Below are 19,212 nucleotides of genomic sequence, written 5' to 3'. Positions count from 1 at the left end.
GGCCTCCCCAGGGCCCCTGAGGGCTCTTTCTCTCCCACACACTTTGGCGCATGTGGCCATTCAGCCCCTCCTTTTCTTCTGATTCTCACTCGCCATCCACAAGTCTCTCTTAGAATGTCAGGTGGGGAAGCTGAGGCTCAGAGAGGTGAAGACACTTGCCCAGGGCAGCACAGAGAGTTAACAAGAGAATGAGGCCTGGACCCCCGGCGTCTGGCTTGAAGGCCGCAGCTAATGCCAGCAGCACCTCATGCTGCGATGGGAGCAAGGGGTGGCGAGCTGCACTCAGGCTGCTTCTTCCAGGAAGCCTCCTCTTCCTCCCACAGCCCAGGTTAGCTGAGTCTGCCCAGTCCTGCCCACTCTCCTTTCAAGTGAGAACAAGTCTCATTCCTCCCTCTTTGAGGGCTTGGTTGGGGTCTGATCCTCATTTGTACTCTTGACAGCACCTGGCTCAGGGTTACATCAGAGCAGATGCTAAGTATTTTCTAAAAGTATTTTAGTTTCCAAAAGCTGTCTGTGCCAAGTCTCTCATGGCGAAAAGGCGTAAAGCCTGCTGGTTGGAAGCATGGACTTCAGCCTCAGTCAGAGCCGGGTTAGAGGTTTGGGTCAGCCAGTTATGAGCTGGGTGACTTTGAGGAAGTGACCACGTCCTGGCCTCGGTTTTCTCATCTATAAAATGGGAATAATGACACCTGTGCTGTGGGTTTGCTGTGAGGGCTCAAGCTCAGCGCAGTTCTGGGAGCCCAGCCAACCCTCTACTTGTCAGCATTGATCCTCCTCACTGTGGAGGAGTATGGGTTCTTGTCCCCATTTTATAGATGAGGAAAGTTGGGCATAATCCAGGGCTAAAGGGAGGAAGCTGGGCAGGAGAGGGGCCTGTTCATTCTCTCCTGATGGATAATGGAAACAAAACACCCTCGAGCCTCCAGCTTCCCGGGTGCCCCAGGAAGATCAGATGGGTTGCTGGGGGGGCTGGCACGGCGGTAGGCTCTCTCTCCCTATGTCCCATCCTGGCCCGTGACCCACCCCACCCCAGGCTTGAGCTGAAGACAGTAGCTGACCCAGCCTCACCGCCCCCAGGAGCTGATTCACCCCCAGGGCCCATCTGAGAAGGAAGGAGACATAGTTCAGCTCAGAGGGGCTTGAATCACCAGCCGCCCCCTGCGGAGCCCCGGGGGGGAATTGTGGAGGTGGGGGACAGCCCCCTGCCTGTCTCTCTGTCTCTTTCCTTGGCCCCCGGGGCACTCAGGGGAGAGGGTAACGTGGCAGTGGCCATTGGCAGGGGGTGGCAGGGAGATACCCTCGCAGCCAGGCATCCTGTGTGGGCAGCCAGGAGCAGTTACTCACCAGGTAAGCAGCTCTCTGGGCATCGGGGAATTCCCCAAGACTAGTGACCCAGAAACTGAGTGCTCTGGGCAACCCCCATTGCCCAGGCCGGCCCCCCTCCTCCCTTCCCATCCCTCTTCCCTGTCCCCAGCTAAGATCTCAGTTCTCTGAAAACGCGACCAGCAGCTGCTCTCAGCCATCAGCTCATGCCCCGCTCCTCGCCTTGACGCTCCCACCTGGGAAATGAGCACAGCGGAGTCAGATGGGCCCAGGGGAGGAAGTTGGGGGCCAGAGGGAGTGGCCCGGGACCAGAGTTGGTGAGGGGCAGCCAGAGGAGACAGGAGAAGCTCAGGAATTCCTGGCACAGCCCTGGCAGTTGGGTATCCTGTCCAAAAAGGCAAAAACACCTCATTATTCAGCACTTGAGAAAGGAGGATGTAACTACACCTGCAGGGCTGCCCACCTCCACCATCTATATGCTCTCATGTACTTTCCTGTGGCCGCTGGCTCGGCTTTGCAAGTCACCTTTGGTCCCTTTGGGGCTAGGGTGGTAGTACCCATGAGTAAGGGTGTGTCTTAGAGCCAGGCAAACATGGGTTTGATTCCTGCCCACACCCGTGACTTGGGGCAACTGGCTTCCTCTCTCTGAGCCCACTGAGAGTGGGGATGCGGTAGCGCCGGGCTCATGGGGCTGTCATGAGGATGTTAAGTGGGAAACACACAGTGCCTGCCACGTGGCAGCCATTCTAACCAGAGGTCAGGGTGGCCACAGGAGGGGCTCAAACCCCAGCCTGAGTCAGGGGCTTGGGTTGGACCTGGGTCCAGGGATCTGCGCTCCACCCGTGATCTGAGAGTTAGGCCAAGGAGGGCTCCTGGGTCCTCTCAGTAGACAGAGTGTGGCATGGGTCCTGGGGGAACAGGCAACCTCTCAGAGCCTCTGCAGGGGAATAAGCAATACTTCCCACCCTGGGAATAAGCAACACTTTCCTTCCAGCTGTCTTTGGGGCTCTTGAGGTCCAGCTCTGGGCCTATAGTCCGCCCTTCTCACCCTCACCCCATCAAATCTCAGGCAGGGACCAGCTACACACCCTCGGGGCCAAGTGGGAGCCAGAAGCCAGTCTGGCCTCCTGCCAACTGTCCCCAGCATCACCCTGACATTTCCTGACTGGTTCTGCGTCAGGAATCACCCCCCTGGAGGTGAATCAGAGTGACTGCATACTTTTTCTTCAATTCTGATAGAAATTGCAAGGGAAGCAGCAGCCTACAGGGCTCCGATCATCAGTGGGGTCAGAGGCCTGCCTCCGAGGTCCATGCCAAGTTGCATGGGGCCTGATTCCACTGCAGGCTCTGTCCTCAACGTCTCCATCTTTAGAATGGGTGTCTCTCCTCCCTGATGGTTCATGCATCAGCCCTTAATGGATCTGGCATTTTAGCCTCTGCAAGCACTTTTACCTCCCCCAGGCTCTCTCTGAATCTTGAACTAGCTTGAGACCATCGCAGGAAGAGGTAAAGAGCAATATTTTCACACTGTAAGTCTCTGCCTCTTAGTGGATCATGGATTCAAGTTAGAGGGTTGCCGCCAGCATTTTCAAAAGAAAATAGAATCACAAAATCACCCAGCATTGCCCAGAGCGAGGGCAAGCACTGCTCGGTGAAACTTTTGTTTCCGTTGTCTGGATGTGTCGGTGTGTGCATCACCCTCTGGTTGCAAGGTGCAATGTGTTTCCAACTGCGGGTCTCTGTCAGAAACGTTTGTAAGCCACTGGTATCGATGATGAAAGCCAGGCCCTGAGGGGCTGAGGAGTGACTTGCCCGAGGTCACTCGACAGCTGGCAGCGTGGGGTTCCTGACTTGCTCCTCAGCTGCCGTCCCTTGCAGCCCAGGAGTGACAGGAGGTGCTGCGGGCAGGGTGGGGCCAGGCAGGTGCTCACGGTGGGGGGCGGAGGCCTGGCATCACCCCATGCCAGGACAAAGGCCCTTCCAGGGCCTGGCCTCTCACCGTCCACTCCCTTCCGCAGCCTCAGACCCCTGGGCTCCCCACCCCGCCCCGCCCTGCCCGGGTGGGGCCCGGAATAGTCACAGGCCTTCCTCTGCCACCGAGCTCTTCATCCTCACTCGGGCAGCGGGAGGAGGACGTGGCTGCACTCCCCGCTCCAGGGTAGCCCGCGGCCCAGAGGCCCAGCCCATTTCTGGGAGTGCCCGCCGGGCTCCCCTCGGGTCTGTCTCTCCCGGCCCAAGTGGGCATTCGCATGTGTGTGCGTGTGTGGTGAGGCCCTTTGTGTGGCTGTGTCTGTGTTGGGCTGTGTCTGGCTGTGTGTGCGTGTGTGTGTGCGTGTGTGTGTGTGTTTGTGTGTGTGTGTGTGTGTGTGGCTGGGAGGGAGCCGGGGTGGACACACCTCTGGCTGACTTTGTGAGCCTCCTGTGTGATTGTGTGTGTGACCATGTGCCTGGATCCTGTACCAGTGGATGTGAGTCTGTGCGTGCCAGGGGTCTCTGTACACGTGTGCGGAGGCGTGACCCTGTGTGTGTGTGTGTGTGTGTGTGCGCGCGCGCGCGCGCCCCCAAGTATGTCTCCAACAATCCCTGCTCCTCACCCTCCAGCCCCCGCCCCTGGGAACTCTGTGGCAGCCTCACGTCACGGGGGCCACCAGCAGCTGGTTTCCTCCCCACCCCGCCCCAGCGCCGCCCCCCTGCCCTGGCCACCCTGACTCTTGGCTCAGGGACTAAGCTGATGTCAGAGCTGAGCTGACAGCTTCCTTCTCCCACTGGATTTTCCAAAAGAGAGAGACCACAGCCCGGCTTCTATTAAATAATCGCGGGGTTGGTGGGGGGAGGTGGGGAGGATGTTTCACTCAGTGATTTCCTGAACTCAGAGGCAATAAACAGAACAGGAAGCAGCCCTGCGGACCCACTCAGCCTGAAACTGGCTGGCCCTGAGGTGGGGACTAGCGTCCCCTCCCCCAGACAAGCTCACTGGGGCCACCCTGACCCGAACCCAGAGTGATGTCAGGGAAGCAGCCAGGCCCTCTCCCCACACCGTCCCTCAGAGCCAGCACGGACTGAGGAAACCGTTCTGAGGGTGGTGGGTGGGAGGTGATGTGAGCCTCAGGCCTGATGATAAGATGGAAAGAAAGAGTAGAGTAGCCCAGTCCCAATGGGCGGGGAGGATAGAGGGGATGAGGCCCGGCTGAGGTTGGACCGTCCTCCTCCTGGGAAGAGAAGAAAAGATCAGCTCCCTGAAGTCAGGGAGGGACAGGACCAGGTAGGGGAGAAGCTGGGGGGAGCCGAGAGGAGAGGGCCAGGCTGCCCCCTCTGTCCTCCAGGTAACCTGGGTATGACACCCGTCCCCACTACCTTGCACCCTTGAGCCGCTCCAGCCCTGCTTCCCATGCTTTCTGGGGCACGTGGCTGGCCCATCGCTGACCCCAAAGGCCTTATGAGCTTCTCTCCCGCCTGCATCCCCCAAAGCAAGCAAAGCACTCACGAGAGTCCCCTATTATCCCTGGTCCTAACACCCATCCCCACGGGAGACACTTTAATCCTGGTTTTACAGACATGGAAACTGAGGCTCAGAAAGTTGAACGATTTGCCTGAGGTCACACAGGGTGCGATGGAGCGAGCTCTCCAGCCCACGACCCCACAGCCTCCCGCAAACTGGAGCCAGGAGGCCAAGTGTGGTCCAGGGCTCGCTGGCAGCAGGGGGCCAGGGGGGTCCCCAGGATGAGTCAACCCCGGGATCCCCTCCTTCTGCCTGGGCCGGCCGCTCAGCTGCTTATCAGCTGCAGGACTCCATGACACAATCCCGCTCTGATCTCCTGCCCAGACAGGCCTCCTCCACCCCTGCCCCACCCCTGGACCCCGTTTCCGCTTCCTCCCTTTCTGGGTGGGACCGCGCCCGCCCCAGGATCACAGTGGACTGTCTAGAGAGCTGGAGTCCCGAAAGCCCCTCAGTGGCTGTGGTCTCCCCAGAGTCCACTCTGATCGGCAGGCTGGCAGCAGGAGACCCTCACATAGAGGGAGGACAGTGGCCTGTAGTTCCTGACCCTTAGGCTCCCCTCGAAGAGCCCACCTACCTCCTAAAGTGGTGTTAGCCTGGGAAACTTAAAGACCACCCTGGCCTCTGCTGCCTCCATGTCCCCACTTGCAAAGGGAAAAGGTCAGAAAGAATGAGGGGAGTGTCGGGGGTGGGTGTTGGTGGTCTCCGCAATCAGCCAGGCCTCGAGGGCAGTCCTAGCTCTGCCACCCACGGCCTCAGACAGGTGACCTCATTACTCAGACCCCAGTTCCAAGAGTATAAAATGGGACACAATGTTGTCAACCTGTGAGGTTAACATCACCCTCTGGGAAACCCTGCAGGCACAGAAGACATGCCTGAGTGACTGATAGTATTATTATCTTAGCTGTTAAAACTTCACAGGTGGGGCCCAGAGAGGGGAAGTGACTTTTCCAAGGTCACAGAGTAGTGGCACATCCCCAACAGCATGTGGGCTGCGTGCCTCCCTCAGGCTCCCAGACAAGGAGTCATGAATCCCAGGTTTTAGTCCTGATTAGCTGTGAGGATTCCAGAAAGAACCTTTTAGGAGTCTCGGTTTTCCCGTCTGTAAAACCAGCCTAGAGAAGGCCATCCGTCTCCAAGGATCCAGAAAGGCTCTTTGAGGTGTGAACTACGGGATGGGGTGGTGGAGGATAGAGAAAGCCTCCCAGGCACCCTGGAGCGCTGGACGCAGCGGGGGTGAGGGCCAGGTCCAGGGCTCGCGGCCCAGCGCTTGCCAGCACTCAGCCACTGAGCTCAGCCCCAAGCCGCGGGCTGCAGCGCCCCCCACTGACCAGCGGGCAGCAGGCACCGTGGCAGGGGCACCTCCAGCCCTGGGTCCACCTGACTGGGTCAGTGCCTCCCCTAGGGCTGGGCAGGGCAGGATTTGGGGATTGAGGAAGTGGGGGTAGATGCCTGGGGCTCGGAATGGAGGGTAGGCCGAGGCCGTCAGCCAGGGCGGAGAAGGAGGCCAGCGGGGGTGTCCTGGAGGGGCCTCTGCCCTGCTGAGCACCTGCGGGGTGGGGTGGGGTGGGGGGGGTTGCATTGAGGACTGGCCACAAGGGGGTGCCAGAGACCTCATGCAGCGGGCCTGGGGTAGGGGCTGCGTGCCTCCAGCCTCGGCCCGGCGGGGCGGGGGGGGGGGGGGGGGGGGGGGGGGGGGTTGCATGGAGGACTGGCCACAAGGGGGTGCCAGAGACCTCATGCAGCGGGCCTGGGGTAGGGGCTGCGTGCCTCCATCCAGCAGGAGCTCTGGGAGGAGGGGCGGGGGCGGGGTGGGGGGCGGTAGGGGGGAGAGGAGGGGGAGGAGGGGGACTTCTGTCCCTTCTCACCCTCCTCAAGCCCCAGGACCACCTAATCCCCACCCAGGACAACCTAATCCCCACCCAGGACAGGTTCTGGGGACAATGTCCCTGCCCTCCCTGGAGCCTCTCCCCAGTCCTGGGGAACTGCTGATGGCAAGATTGGGGTCCAGCCCCTTCTCAGGTTATTTATGCCAAGGTGCCACCCGCCCCCCCGCCCCCCGGTGCCAAGCTCTGTGAAGACTTTACTTATATTTCTCCTTTCTCCCTGCATGGTCTGTGAGCTGGTGCCCCCACAGTTAAGCCCATCTTACAGAGTAAGCAAAGCACAGAGAGGTCCAGTCCTCTTTGGGTCAAGGTCAAAAGCATAGGGGCCATGACCTTGACTGACCACACACCCCAGAGCCTCCCTTGAGGGACTTCACTTTAGCAAAGACTCACTCTCTTCTCCCGAAAGCAGAGGCAGGCAGGGGCCACCCTGTGACCCACCGCAGCCCCTTCGGGGGGGACAGGGACCCTCTACCTGCCAGGTCTCAATCCCAGGGAAAGCTAGGCCGCCACGAACTCAGAACCCTCCACTGCTCTGGGGAAAAGGGAACTTGAGGGCCCCTTGGGAATCCAGGAATCAATACCCCCAGGGGTGACCCCTTCGGGATGGCAAAGCCAGGACTCCGGCCTCCCCATCCAGTACTCTCTCCTCTGCCCTCTAAACCTGCCATGATCTTTAACCCCTCAGGTGTCCACATGACACTTTCACATCTGGTCTGAACTCTACCTCCACAGGCTCAGAGAGATGTGCAGGGCACATCTTACCATGCCCATTACGCGGACGGGCAGACTGAGGCCTGGAGAGCCGGGTGGGCCATCAGGTGCCCCAGACACATGAGGGAAAAGGTGATGTTTGCCTGTGCTGAGGATAAATTCGGGGAAGCCTACCGTGGTCTGTGCCGCGATGGACCCTCCAGCGTCTGGCGGGGTGCTTGCTGGGTCTTCAGTGGGGCACCATTGATGTTGGGCCAGGCTCCTCTGCTTCTCTCTCCTGCTGAATCTTCTCTGGAGACAGGTCCTCACCCCGCCCCCAACTTGACTTCCCGTCCAGGGCCGGGTGGCCCCGAGGCTCCCCCCACTTCCACCCCACCCCCTGGCTGAAGGGCTGGGGGCAACAGGGGCCGGGAAGCCCAGGTCCCTGGCCAGATTGCACCTGACGCAGGTGGGGCAGGGTCTTCAGGCTGGTTGAGGGGAGAAACAGGGCCAGGGGTGGGGAGGGGGCGTCCTTGGGCCCGGCGGCCCCTGCCCTGTGCTGCGTGGCGAGGCCGCCGGGGCCTGACTCACGGCTGACTGGGCCGCGCCCAGCCCGCCAGGGTGATCCAGGCCGGCATAAGGCGATGACTGGGCAGCCCTCCACATGACCGGCCGGGGTCGGCCTTAGGTGTTTTGACTCAGACCTGCCACAGGCCGTGTGCACCAGGGCCATGTCCCCTTGTCCCCATCCCTGGAGGAGTCACAGGGCTGCAGCCACCCCCCCGGACACGGTGCCCCTCAAGCCACCACTCCTTGCCCTGGCACCCACCTCAGAACCCGGGAGCCACCTGGCCCATCTGGTCCGCCCTCCTCCACGGGCTCTGGCGCCCCACCTGCCCAACCCCCTCCCTCAGAGACCTTCGCCCCTCCCCGAGTCAGAGGAGCCCAGCCCTCGGGGACGCCCCAGGAAGCAGGGAGCGGGGTTGGCTGAGCCCAGGTCCTCCCCACTCTGACCGTGGACTGTGACCCTTTCCTCAGCGTGGAAAAGGGGTTCTGTGGGCACTCCGGGTCCCAGGCCTGCCGTGGGTGGTGGCGGTGAGGAGGGGGGACAGGGACAAAGACAGAAAAGCTGCGAAGAAAGAAACCAACAAGGAAAAGGGAAAATGAAGGAGAGAAAATAAAGAGGACGCGGCTCGGGCACCTGTTCTGTGACAGTTTATGACGGCAGCGCCAACAGACCCTGCGTTGCATTGTTTCCCAGAAAATCTCTGCTCTGGCCTGGGAGGTGGCCAATTAACTGAGTCTGTTGTGCAGACAGGGAAGCCGAGGCTCAGCCCTCGGCTGAGCCGCAGGATCAGTTACACGGGCCACGGGGCTGGGGTTCGAAGTCATTTTGCTGAACTCCCAAGTACTTTCCTGACCCTTGAGAGAGAGCGTTCAAATCACATCAGAACTGGCGGGCAGTGAAGGCGCTGAGGCTATGGAGGCCAGAGACCCAGATCTGCCATTTGCAAGCCGGGAGTTTGTTCTTTAGACAGACTATAAGTGCTGGCACCCCATCCTTGCCTTTTTTCCTGCAGTTTCCCTGCCCTCCAGGCCCCCCGTCCCAGGAAACTTTCCATCCGTGTGTGTCATGTTCAGGGTTGACTGAGGGGCTGTGACTGTCACCCTGAAAAACTTGAGAAAGAAAACCAGCTTGTGGTCAATTCCAGCAGCTGGGTTGCCCGAGGACTCCTCATCTCCCTGACCCTGTACCAGCTCGCCCATGGCCCGCGGCTGCTTTGTCCCTTCACATGAGCCACTGGGGGGAGCATATGCTATTTGCAGGCTCGCAGGGCATCGCCACTCTGGGAAAAGCATGCCTTGTGGGGGATCAGCTTCACACTGCGGCACAAAAGCATTATTAGAACCCCTCCCCGGCTACCCCTCATGCCGAATGGTCATGGGAACCCTGATCTCACAGCAGTTGTCGCTGTAGTAGGTGGCGGTGGCGGGGGGAACGATCCAAGAGGGCTCGTTCTGACTCCAGGTGCAGACACCAGAAACGACCCCTGCAAGCTGCCCTGCCCGAAGCCCCAGGGAAGCCCCGCCAGCCACTCGATGAGGAGTTAAGGAGGAGGGGCCTGGGAGGGCGCGAGGAGTGGGGAGGGGGAAAGGCAGGCACTGGGAGGTCAGGATGCCTGGATGTGTTGGGGGCCAGCTGAGCATGTAGCAAATGCAGAGATGAGCTGGCAAAGTTGGCTGGGCCTGAGAGCAGGGCCCTGGCCGGCTGTGCTGAGGAGTTTGGAATCGATGCCTCGGGCAGCAGGACGGGAAGGAGTCATCGAAGGTTTGTGAGCAGAAGACATGACAGTGAGATGTGTCCAGGGAGTCAGGACCTGGTTGGCGGTGGGGAGAGAAGGAGGCACGTGCCAGGGACAGGGTGTTGGAGAAATCACAGGATCAATGGGGAGAGAAGAGGTTGAGGCTAAGGGAGGTTGAGGGAGGTGTGCTGGGGTTCTGGAACTTCAGTGGGGGCAATTAGGAAGCAGAAAGGTGTGGGCTTGGGGCTGAGTTCAGCCTTGAGGCACCCACAGGGCACCCAGCCGATGTTCTGGCAGCTGGGTCTGTGGATCTGGGACCAGGCTGGAGATGGCACCTGCAGCTGTGGTCTCATCAGAAGACAGTGTGGAACTGACAAGTCCTCACTGATAGGACCCCCAAGAACCCCACCCCAGAGTCTGGGGCTCCCTGATCTGCTTCCTGCCGGGTGGGTGCAGCCCCAGTTCAAAGGCAGCCCCAGACACCTCTCCCGGGGCTTAGCCACCTCTCTAGAGGCTGGCAGGGGGCCCAGGCAGGGGTGAAGAACAACCACCCTGGGCTTCCCAGCTCTTCCTCCGCAGACCAGCTTCTGCCCTCTCCGTGGGCAACCACATGCTGCCTTAGTGACAACTCTCCTGCTCCGGGAGCCTGAGGGTGCCTGGCTTTCGGTGTCTGCCACCTCCCACCCAGAGATTCCCTGCAGCCCAGCCTGAGGAAAGTCCCCCACCCCCATGCTGGGGCAGGGCAGAAAAGAGCGAGGCCGGCCCCTGCCTTTGGCCACACCTGGGTAGCACCTGTCTAGGCCAGGCTCCCTGCCCTGCTCCTCACTGAGCTCCTGCTGGGTGCCAGGTATTGTGCTGAGAGCAGAGCAAGGCAGATGTGGTCTCCATCCTTGGAGACTCCAGGCTAGCGGGGGAGGCAGACGGCAAAGCAAACCAGGAGAGGCCCCCCACACGACAGTTTTGAGGAAAAAAATAACCAAGTTGTTAGACCCAGAACACGGATGGCGGTAAGAATAGCCGAGGATGCACTAACCAAAAGAACAGAGCACAGCATTGCAGACAGAGAGAAGAGCATAGGCAGAGACCCTGTGGTGGGAGGGTACCCTGGGCATATTGGGATCCCAAAAGTGGCTGGTGTGGCAGGAGCCCGAGAGCAAGAGAGAGCCCATTGGGGGGCAGTAGAGACCCTTACTAAGTACTTGGTAAACAGCCTAGAATACATGGGGCACTTGCTGGTTGGGAGTAAGAGACCTGGAGTTCTAGCCCCAGCACTGCACTAACTCGCTCTGTGACATTGAGCAAGATGCTTCCCCTCTCTGGGCCTTTTTGATAAATCAGCAATGCCCTCACTCACTATATCCTCATCCTTGAATGCTCGGAGCCTTTGCCCTAGCTGTTCCTGCCACCTACAGGCTCCACCCCTTCTCCTGTGCGTCATTCAGTCCTCAGTGGACATCACCTCTTCCAGGCACCACACTGACAACCCATGTCACCTGACTCTCACTCTCTATTACATCACTGCTTTGTTTTTGCCAAGCTCAAGCTCACACTGCAACCTCAGATGCTCCTGTAGGTTCTTTTGCTTGTCTGTTGTCTGTCTGCCCCCACACGTGGGAGCTCCATGCCCCCGGGGACTCATGAAACTGTCAGCGGAGTTACAGAGGCTGAAAGGTGACAGGAGGATGCTCCTGCCCTGGCATCCAATGGGCCTGAATTTAAAATGTGCCCGCCCCCAGTAAATTTGCTCTGAGGACTCAAACTCTCTGAGCCTCGGTCTTCTCATCTGCAAAGTGGGTTATATCTATTGCGGGGAGTCCCACACAGGGCTCTCTTCCACCCCATGTTAAGTCCTGTTCCCACCAGAAATGGGACTGATCCAGGTCACGTTCATTGGCTTCTGTGAGCCCTTCCTTTGTAGCTGCTGCCTCAGCATGTCATTAGCCTATAGATGACCCTCCCGAGGCGGGGCCCTGAGCATCCGGGGAGAGCCAGGTGGAATCCCTATCCACCCTGGGGCCCTTCAGGAAGCAGTTTCAAGCACCTACCAGGTTACAGGCCACATGTGAGGCAGGATCTATTATTATCTTGTCTGTTTCACACAACACACATCAGCACACATACCCCCAGCCAGACACCCACAAGGGCCCAGAGCAACCCATACACTCCATCCTTCCTCCCTCCCCTCTGGCTCCCAAACCCCAACACCCCTGGTCCCCAACTTCTCAAGAGAGACCCATTCAGAAGCAACAAACACCTTGTCTGTGTTTGAGATGCCCCACAGTCAGATCCCCCAGCTGACGGGTGTGCGACTTCCCTTCCTGGATAGAGCAAGGACCCCCCAGCCCAGGCCCCATGTGGTGGATGCTTGTGGCCTTACCACATAGGGACCCCCCGCCAAGACGCTCCCCCAAATCCTGTCCCACAAGGCAGCAGAGAGACACAGGGGCTTTAGAAATCAGGCAAGTTTTAAATATATGTTGGCACAATATTAACATTAAATACACATTATAAATAAGCCTTATAAATAGGAAACAGATAAAAACTGATTTAAAAAAAATCTATAAATTAGTCATGTCCCTCCAAGGAATTGGCCCAGCAGCTTCTGGGACCCCCTCCAGGGCAATGATTTCAGCATAAGAAAATACCATGATGTTACCACCAGGGGGAGCAGCCAGCACCCAAGACCCAAGACCAGCCGCTTCGCGGTGCTAGCCAGGAGGTCTCTTCCAGAGAGCTCAGTCTGTACCCAGTGGCTATCTGTACTGCGTGTCCCCATGTATGAAGAGAATTTGATATCCACCCTATGTCACAGAGTCCCAGCAACTGACAGGCAGAGAGGGCTTTACACAGTCCCCAAGCCCTTCGAATCACAAAGAGAAAACTGAGGTACAGAGAGGTAAAGTGGCCTTGCTGAGGCCACACAGCAAGTTAGGGACCAACCTTGGACCCCCCAAATCAGTGCTCTTTCTAGTACACTCTGCCCCATCACAGCTGCCTAAAGTGAGGTCATCCAGACATCCAGGGGTCTGGCCCGAGACGTGATGAGGCATAGGAGGCCAGCTCAGGCCCTGACCTCCCCCCCTTGGAACCAGGCCACTAGGGAAAGGAGGAAGTATGGGGGCAACGGCCCTGCAAGTCATGAGAGGGACAGTCCGGCAGCCTCTGGGCAGCAGAGCAGGGGGGTGGGCGGCCAGTCTGGCCATGAGTCATCCTGTGTCATCAGACCCCTGAATCAATGGAAAGTTGGCCCCGTGTGGACCTGACCTGGCCACCCCACCAGACTGAGGAACTCAGGGCTGGGGGGCTCAACAGCCTGACCCTATGTCCCTAGCCCAACCCAGAGGAGGTAGAGGGGCTGCCCGGCTCCCACCCCTTAAAGTGCACTTCTGAGAGGCGGGAAACAGAGGAGAGCAGGATGGCAGGCCCCGGGGCTGCGCCATCCTGCAGAGTAACTGCTGACCTTTTACCTGGCAGGGGTGCCTCTAAGGCTACCGGGGCAGCTGTCCCCTCGGCATGAGTCTCCTGTCCCTCCGGAAGGGCCACGTCCTGCGGGCCCCCCCTCTGCAGGGCCTTGCGAGGGCTGTGTCTCCAGGGGCCCGGCAGGGGCTGTGCCTCCGGCTCCGGCTCCGGCTCTCCCCCCACTCCCGGAGGACCTGCCCCACAGAGTGCATGAAGCGGTGGTAGCCGCACAGGAACCTGCAGCTCTTCAACTTTTGCTGGAAGGCGTCTGAGGGCGGTGTGGGTGGCGGCGTGGGCCCGGGGCTTGGCTGAGTGGGCTCAGGTGTCTCCGCCTCTGAGGAGCTGCGCAGCAGCTGGGACATGCAGTGGATGTTACTCCTGAACCCGCGGATGTTCAGTCCCACCAACTGCTGGGCTTCAGGGAGGTCCTGATACAAAGCGGTCAGTCTGTGCAGGACGAGGCCCAGCGTGGCATTGAGGGTCCGCAGGAAGCCCTGTCTGCTGAGCCCCCGCAGGGCGTCCTCGCTGGGGAAGGCCCCGGGGCACTCCCTGCAGTGGTCCTTCAGTGCTGGCGTGTCCAGGCCTTGGATGCGCATCTGTGGGGAAAGGACAATCCAGGGGTGAGAGCTGGAGCCCCCACCACACACACACACACACACACACACACACACACACACACACACACACACGAATCTGCTCTGCTCAGCCTTGAACCGCTGGACCTCATGTACCCCCCCCATCCAATCCTCCCATTGTACAGATCCAGAAACTAAGGCCCGAGAGGGGAGAGGATTCCTGGATCACTGCAGGTGAGGTTAGAGGGATGCTGGGGGGCTGGAGGTGTGACCACACAGGTGGTGATTGTGGCATGAGGTGTGTCATTAGGGAGGTGACATGAGCTCAGGAGGGTGGGACTGTTCACTGCTACATCCCGGTGCCTAGAACAAGGCCTGTGGTAGGTGTGCAATGAGCACATGGGGCAAACGGACGAATGAGGCAATAGAGTTGGGGTTCACACTCCAGGCCCACTAAGCTGGGGGAGGTGCATTGCCTCCTTGGCATCTCAGGGTTAGGCCTGGGATGTTCGCCGTGGCCCAGGAATAACACGGAGACTCGTTTTCCCCCCAGCCTCAGATTGAATGGGGTTTGGGCCTGTCCTCTCTGGGACTCACTGCTGCCCTAACCCCACAGTTCTCTGAGACTCAGATGCCCCCAGGGGCCGGTCACTCACATAGGGGTCCAGGAGCGTGCTGGTGTCCTGCATGAGATTCGCCTGATGCCGGAGCTGCAGGAGGAGTTCATGGTACTTGCCCGAGCACTTGCTTGTGGCTGCCACGCTCAGGAACAGGAGTCCGAGGATCACACCTGGGGCAGAGAGGGGACGTGTCACCTGCTTTAGTGAGGAAGCCACAGGTGGGTGCCTTTCAGAGGGGAGGTCACTCAAGCGGGCCTCAGAGGGCACAGCCCATCATCCCCGGCTTTTTGCCATTGGGGGCGGGGCTGGGCACGGTGCATGCACGGGGGTACCTGCTGGGGCCACCACCACCTTCCTAGCAACTCACTGCCCAGCACCCCAAACAGTGGTTGCAATTCACCAAGTAAGACTTTGAGAAGAGGTGGTGGGGCCTGGCTGGAGTCAAGCCTGCCAAACTCAGGAGCTGACCTGGGGTGGCCCAGGTGGGGCTGCTCCCCACAAGTCCTCTGGGCTAAGGGGTGGCCATTGCTGCAGGCCCTGAACCTGCTGTAACAGACCCCACCCCCCACGCAGGTGGGCTCTGGAAGGTTTTGCAGCCCAGGAGCAGCCAGACACCTTGAGCTATGTCTGCAGAACCAGGAGAGGCTGCCTTTCCACCCAAAGTTTCCATCTGGAAAGGATGCGTGAGACCATCTCGTCCATGCCCCCATTTGACTGACAGGAAAACCAAGGCTCCAAAGGAGAAGGGCTTGCTCAGGTCATCCAAGGTCAGCCCGTGCCCCCATCTCTCAGACCTCCCTCCTCTCTCCGTAAGTGGCCACTTTTGTCAGGCTCACCAGAGATGCTGTGAGCCAGAACATTCTCGGGGGCGGGTACAGTTACCACTCCCCCGCCTCCCCCCACCCACCCACAAGGCCCTGGCAGCCACGTGGTCGGAAGGGCCTGTGGCGCAATGGCCCGGAAGGCAGTGACACCACCTTCCCTTCCTAAGAACTGTGGCCCCTTGGGGAAGATGCTGCTGGGGAGGCCAAGGGGCCAGGCGCCCAGGCACAATGACTACCAGGCACCCCTCGCCGCCCCCCAGGTACCTGCTGCTGGGCTTGGGCAGGGAGGGCTGGTGTGGGCACAGCACACGTGGGACTAGGGTGCCCGCATGGGTGTGCATCTAGATGTGCGCGAGGCTCGAGGGAACAGCTGGCCACACACCGTTGTGTCCCATCCACGGCAGGGGCCCCGGGCTGCATGCGGGGGTTCCCAGATTGGTGAGATTGAGGGTTCCAGATGACGTCACGTGGCTCTGTGTGCATGTCATCCTGTGGGTGTGGCTATGTGTGCTGTGTGATTGTGTGGGCTCCAGGGCCCCCAGGCCCGGCTGACAGTGTCCATTCATCCCAGAGCCTCGAAATCGGGGCAAGAAGGCGGCTCCACAGCCCTTCCAGACATCACACCATGATGCTGCTCAGCTTTTGCGGCTTCCTCCTCTGCCCCAGCACATCTCCCACCTCCCACCTGCTTCCCTGGCTTCTCCCGCAGTGATCCCCTTCCTTCACTCCCTTGCTCCCAGAGTTGACTCTACATCACCCTCCCCCTGGAAGCCCTCTGGTAATATCCTTCTCCACCCTGCGAGATGCTCTGTCCTCAGTGGATCCCTCTCTTGGCCTGACCCCATGGCTCTCTCCCCTTCTCAGCATCCTCTGCCCGGCGCCTGGCCTCCCCTATTCCTGGAGGACAGAGGGTGCCCCTGCTCCCCGCTGGCACCCATGAGCACAGCAAGCAGGTGCTGGTGGGGAGGAAGGAAGTACTTACTGAGCGGTGTCCTCCGCATACGCTGTGCCCGCATGCTGGGTGACTGAGCTCTGGCCTGCGCCTGCTGGGGGTGACACCTCCAGGCTTGGAGCCCTGCGGGCTGGCAGCCACTTTATGCCCGCCGGGACGATTGGCCAACACCTCGTGAGGTGGGTGGGGAGGGGGAGGGGGGAGGGCAGGCCTTCTGGGAACATGACCCCAAAAACCAAAGTTTCCACAGGCGGCCAATGGGCGCTGGGTGCGGTGGCATGCCTGCTCCTCCTCCTGTTTTCTTCGAATTCGTTCTTCGAGGTCAGCCCCACGCCCAAGGATGATGCAAACCGCAGCCTCAGCCTTCCTGGGGCGAGCAGGGAGCAAGGGGGTCCGTGCTCGCTGCAGGGGTCTGTGCCCGGGGTGGAGGGGAGAGTCCACCAGCTGGGCTCCTGGAGGTCCCACAGCCCAGTCCCATCCCAGGAGCCATCGGCCTCACAGGCCTCTGTGGTTTGGGGCTGAAGGGAGCGAGACATCTTCCTTCTTGAGTGCCCTTCCCGCCCTCCTGCCAGGGCTGTTGGGACATCTGTGAGCGGAAACCACCGGGCTCTGGGCACAGAGCCAGACCCAGGCTGGCAGCCCCGAGATTGTGGTTCTGGCCTCAGGACCTGCATCCCCCAGTGGGGCTCCCAGCCTTCTCCTTTCCCCCACGAGGCACCCCTCACATAACCAGCCTTCCCCATCCCAGGCCCATTGCCCACAGCCAGACTCTTTTTCTATAGACAGGGCCCTCTGGGGAGAACCAGGCACTTGAGGCAAGAGAAACAGGAGATTAGAGTTCAAGCCCACTGACATGCTGTGTGATCCAAGGCAAGTCGCTTAACCTCTCTGGGCCTCAGAGCCCCACCCACCCACCGTAAAATGAGGATTCGAAAAGTATTTCCCAGCCACCTCACAGGGCTGCTGCAGTCATGGACATACAAGGCAAAAGCTCTTTGAAGGCAAAAGGAAAGATGAAAGTCTGCTTCTAAGTACTAGCTGTTGGGAGGTGGGGTGGGGGGCCGGAGGAGATGGGGAGTTGCTGCGGCGACCGTTGGGGACCAGGTTTCACTTTCTCTGAAAGATAGTGATCTTGAGTCAGTCCTCTGCTTCTCACAGATGAATGAAGGGGCCAGAGACAGCGCCTCCCGAGCCAACCTGCTGCTTCAGCGCAGGATAAACTGAGGCCCAGGAGAGGGCAGATGAGGGGGTGGAGGGGCTGGCCCTGGCCTGCATGCCGTGCCTGGCAGCTCCAGCACATCCAGCAGACCTGGACGAGGGTCCTTGGCCTGCACCCTGAGGAGCTCGGTGGGGAGGAGGATGTCAAAGGCTGAGGAGCCAGGGTGGGGCCCCTGGGGGGCCAGGGAGGCCTGAGCTGCTCAGGTCCTGTGGAGCCTAGACTAGGAAAACCAAGGTAGCCAGAAGGAGGAGGGCCAGGCACCCTCCCACCCATCCCCACCCCAGCACCCATCACCACCACCAAGGCCATTCCCATTTATGCAGTCGACAAACTTTCACCCGGCCGCGCTCTGCCAGGTGTTGAGGATCTAGCAGTGGGCAAAACCAGAGGCACCCCACCGCCAGGAGGCTTCTCCTCACCCCCACCCACTCCCTGGAGCCCAGCATGGTCCTCATCACACTGTTGCCACCCCTGAGGGCGGATTCTGTCACCCCTGAGGGTGGAATCCGCCACCCCAGTTCTGGATTCTCCTCCCAAGAACATCACTTCCGCTCGATTTCTCATCTTGGTGCCCACCTCCAAGAGGCAGCTTCCTGGGGCCCCGGCCAGTCCGGGATCCTGCTTCATTTCACATCCCTGATCTCATCTTGCTATAGCCCTGGGAGGGAGAGCGGCCAGGCAGGGATGCCTCAGCTCTCTTTAACGAGGAAACGGAAGCTCGGAGAAGCTCAGGGCTGGGCTCCAGGCAGGAGAGCCAGGTCTGGCTGGAGAGCATTGTGCCCCTCTCAGGGGCTCCTTGCTGACCGGCCTCCACACTCGTGGGACAGCCCGGTGCTCTCACCCCTCGGTCCAGAAGCCGTAAGATCTCCTCGGTTTAAAGAGGCCTCCAAGACCCAGCGACGTTGAGGTCGCCCCTCCTTCAGTTGCCCTTTGTAGAAACCTTTAAGAGGAGGGGGGCGTTCAAACTAGGGCTGTCACATCTGAAAGACCTCGCTCTGAGCACGAGGCTTTAAACTTATATTTTAGTTTGGTTGGGCTGCCATAACCAAATGCCACAGACTGGGGGGCTTAAACGACAGAAAGGTATTTTCTCACAGTCCTGGAGCTAGAAGTCTGAGATCAAAGTGCCGGCAGGGTTGGTTTCATCCTAAGGCCTCTCTCCTTGGCTTGTAGACAGCTGCCTTTTCATGGTCTCTTCCCATGGTCACCCCTCTGTGTATGTCTGTCCTGATCTCCTCTCCTTATAATGACACCAGTCACGTTGGAGGAGGGCCCACCCAATAGCCTCATTTGACCTCGATTACCTCTTTCAAGGCTCTATCTCCAAAGACAGTCACATCCTGTGGTGCTGGGGGTGGTGACCTCAACACACAAATTTGAGGGACACAATTCAGACCCTAAAAGCTTGCAAGAAGAGGGCATGGTTGGAGGGCAGCAGGGAGCAGGGACACTGGCAGGGGGAACCCGGAGCTGGGTGGGAGGGGCCGTGATGTGCAGGAGGACGGGGAGTGGCCCCAAGGTGAGGCCCCAAGGTGAGGAGGCCCCGCTCCCCATCCAAGCAAAGCGTAAGGGGAAGATGCGTCAGCGTTTCTGGTGAGGTCAGCGCCCGGTGACGTCCCTCTCGCCAGCAGGAAGGGCTTGCAACACGGCCCTGCCGGTATAAATAGGCTCCCCGACCACAGGGCCCGGGCTGTCCCCTCTTCCCGGGTCACGTCAGGCAAGTCCGCGTGATTTGGAGGGGAAGAGGGGACCGGTTTGGTTCCTCAGAACAGCTGCTTCCTTGCCTTTCGGGCCCACCCTCCGGCTGGGGAGCCCTCCATCTTTAAACGCAAGGACAGGATTCGGCATGGCCTGAGGGGCAG

General features: G+C 59.9%; 1 protein-coding gene across 1 annotated transcript; it reads right to left on the bottom strand.

Moving 5' to 3' along the window:
• Window positions 1–12,182: 12,182 nt before the first annotated feature.
• Window positions 12,183–16,230, bottom strand: OSM (oncostatin M). Its single transcript, XM_007128728.2, has 3 exons — window positions 16,162–16,230; window positions 14,392–14,525; window positions 12,183–13,756 (listed from the first exon to the last, which is right to left on the bottom strand). Exons 1-3 carry the CDS (start codon window positions 16,193–16,195, stop codon window positions 13,190–13,192), a joined length of 735 nt encoding a protein of 244 aa, XP_007128790.1. The 5' UTR covers window positions 16,196–16,230; the 3' UTR covers window positions 12,183–13,189.
• Between the last annotated feature and the right edge of the window lie 2,982 nt (window positions 16,231–19,212).

Source organism: Physeter macrocephalus, chromosome 19 (genome assembly GCF_002837175.3).
Source record: "Physeter macrocephalus isolate SW-GA chromosome 19, ASM283717v5, whole genome shotgun sequence".
NCBI lineage: Eukaryota > Metazoa > Chordata > Mammalia > Artiodactyla > Physeteridae > Physeter > Physeter macrocephalus.
This window is presented reverse-complemented; position numbering and strand designations above follow the sequence as displayed.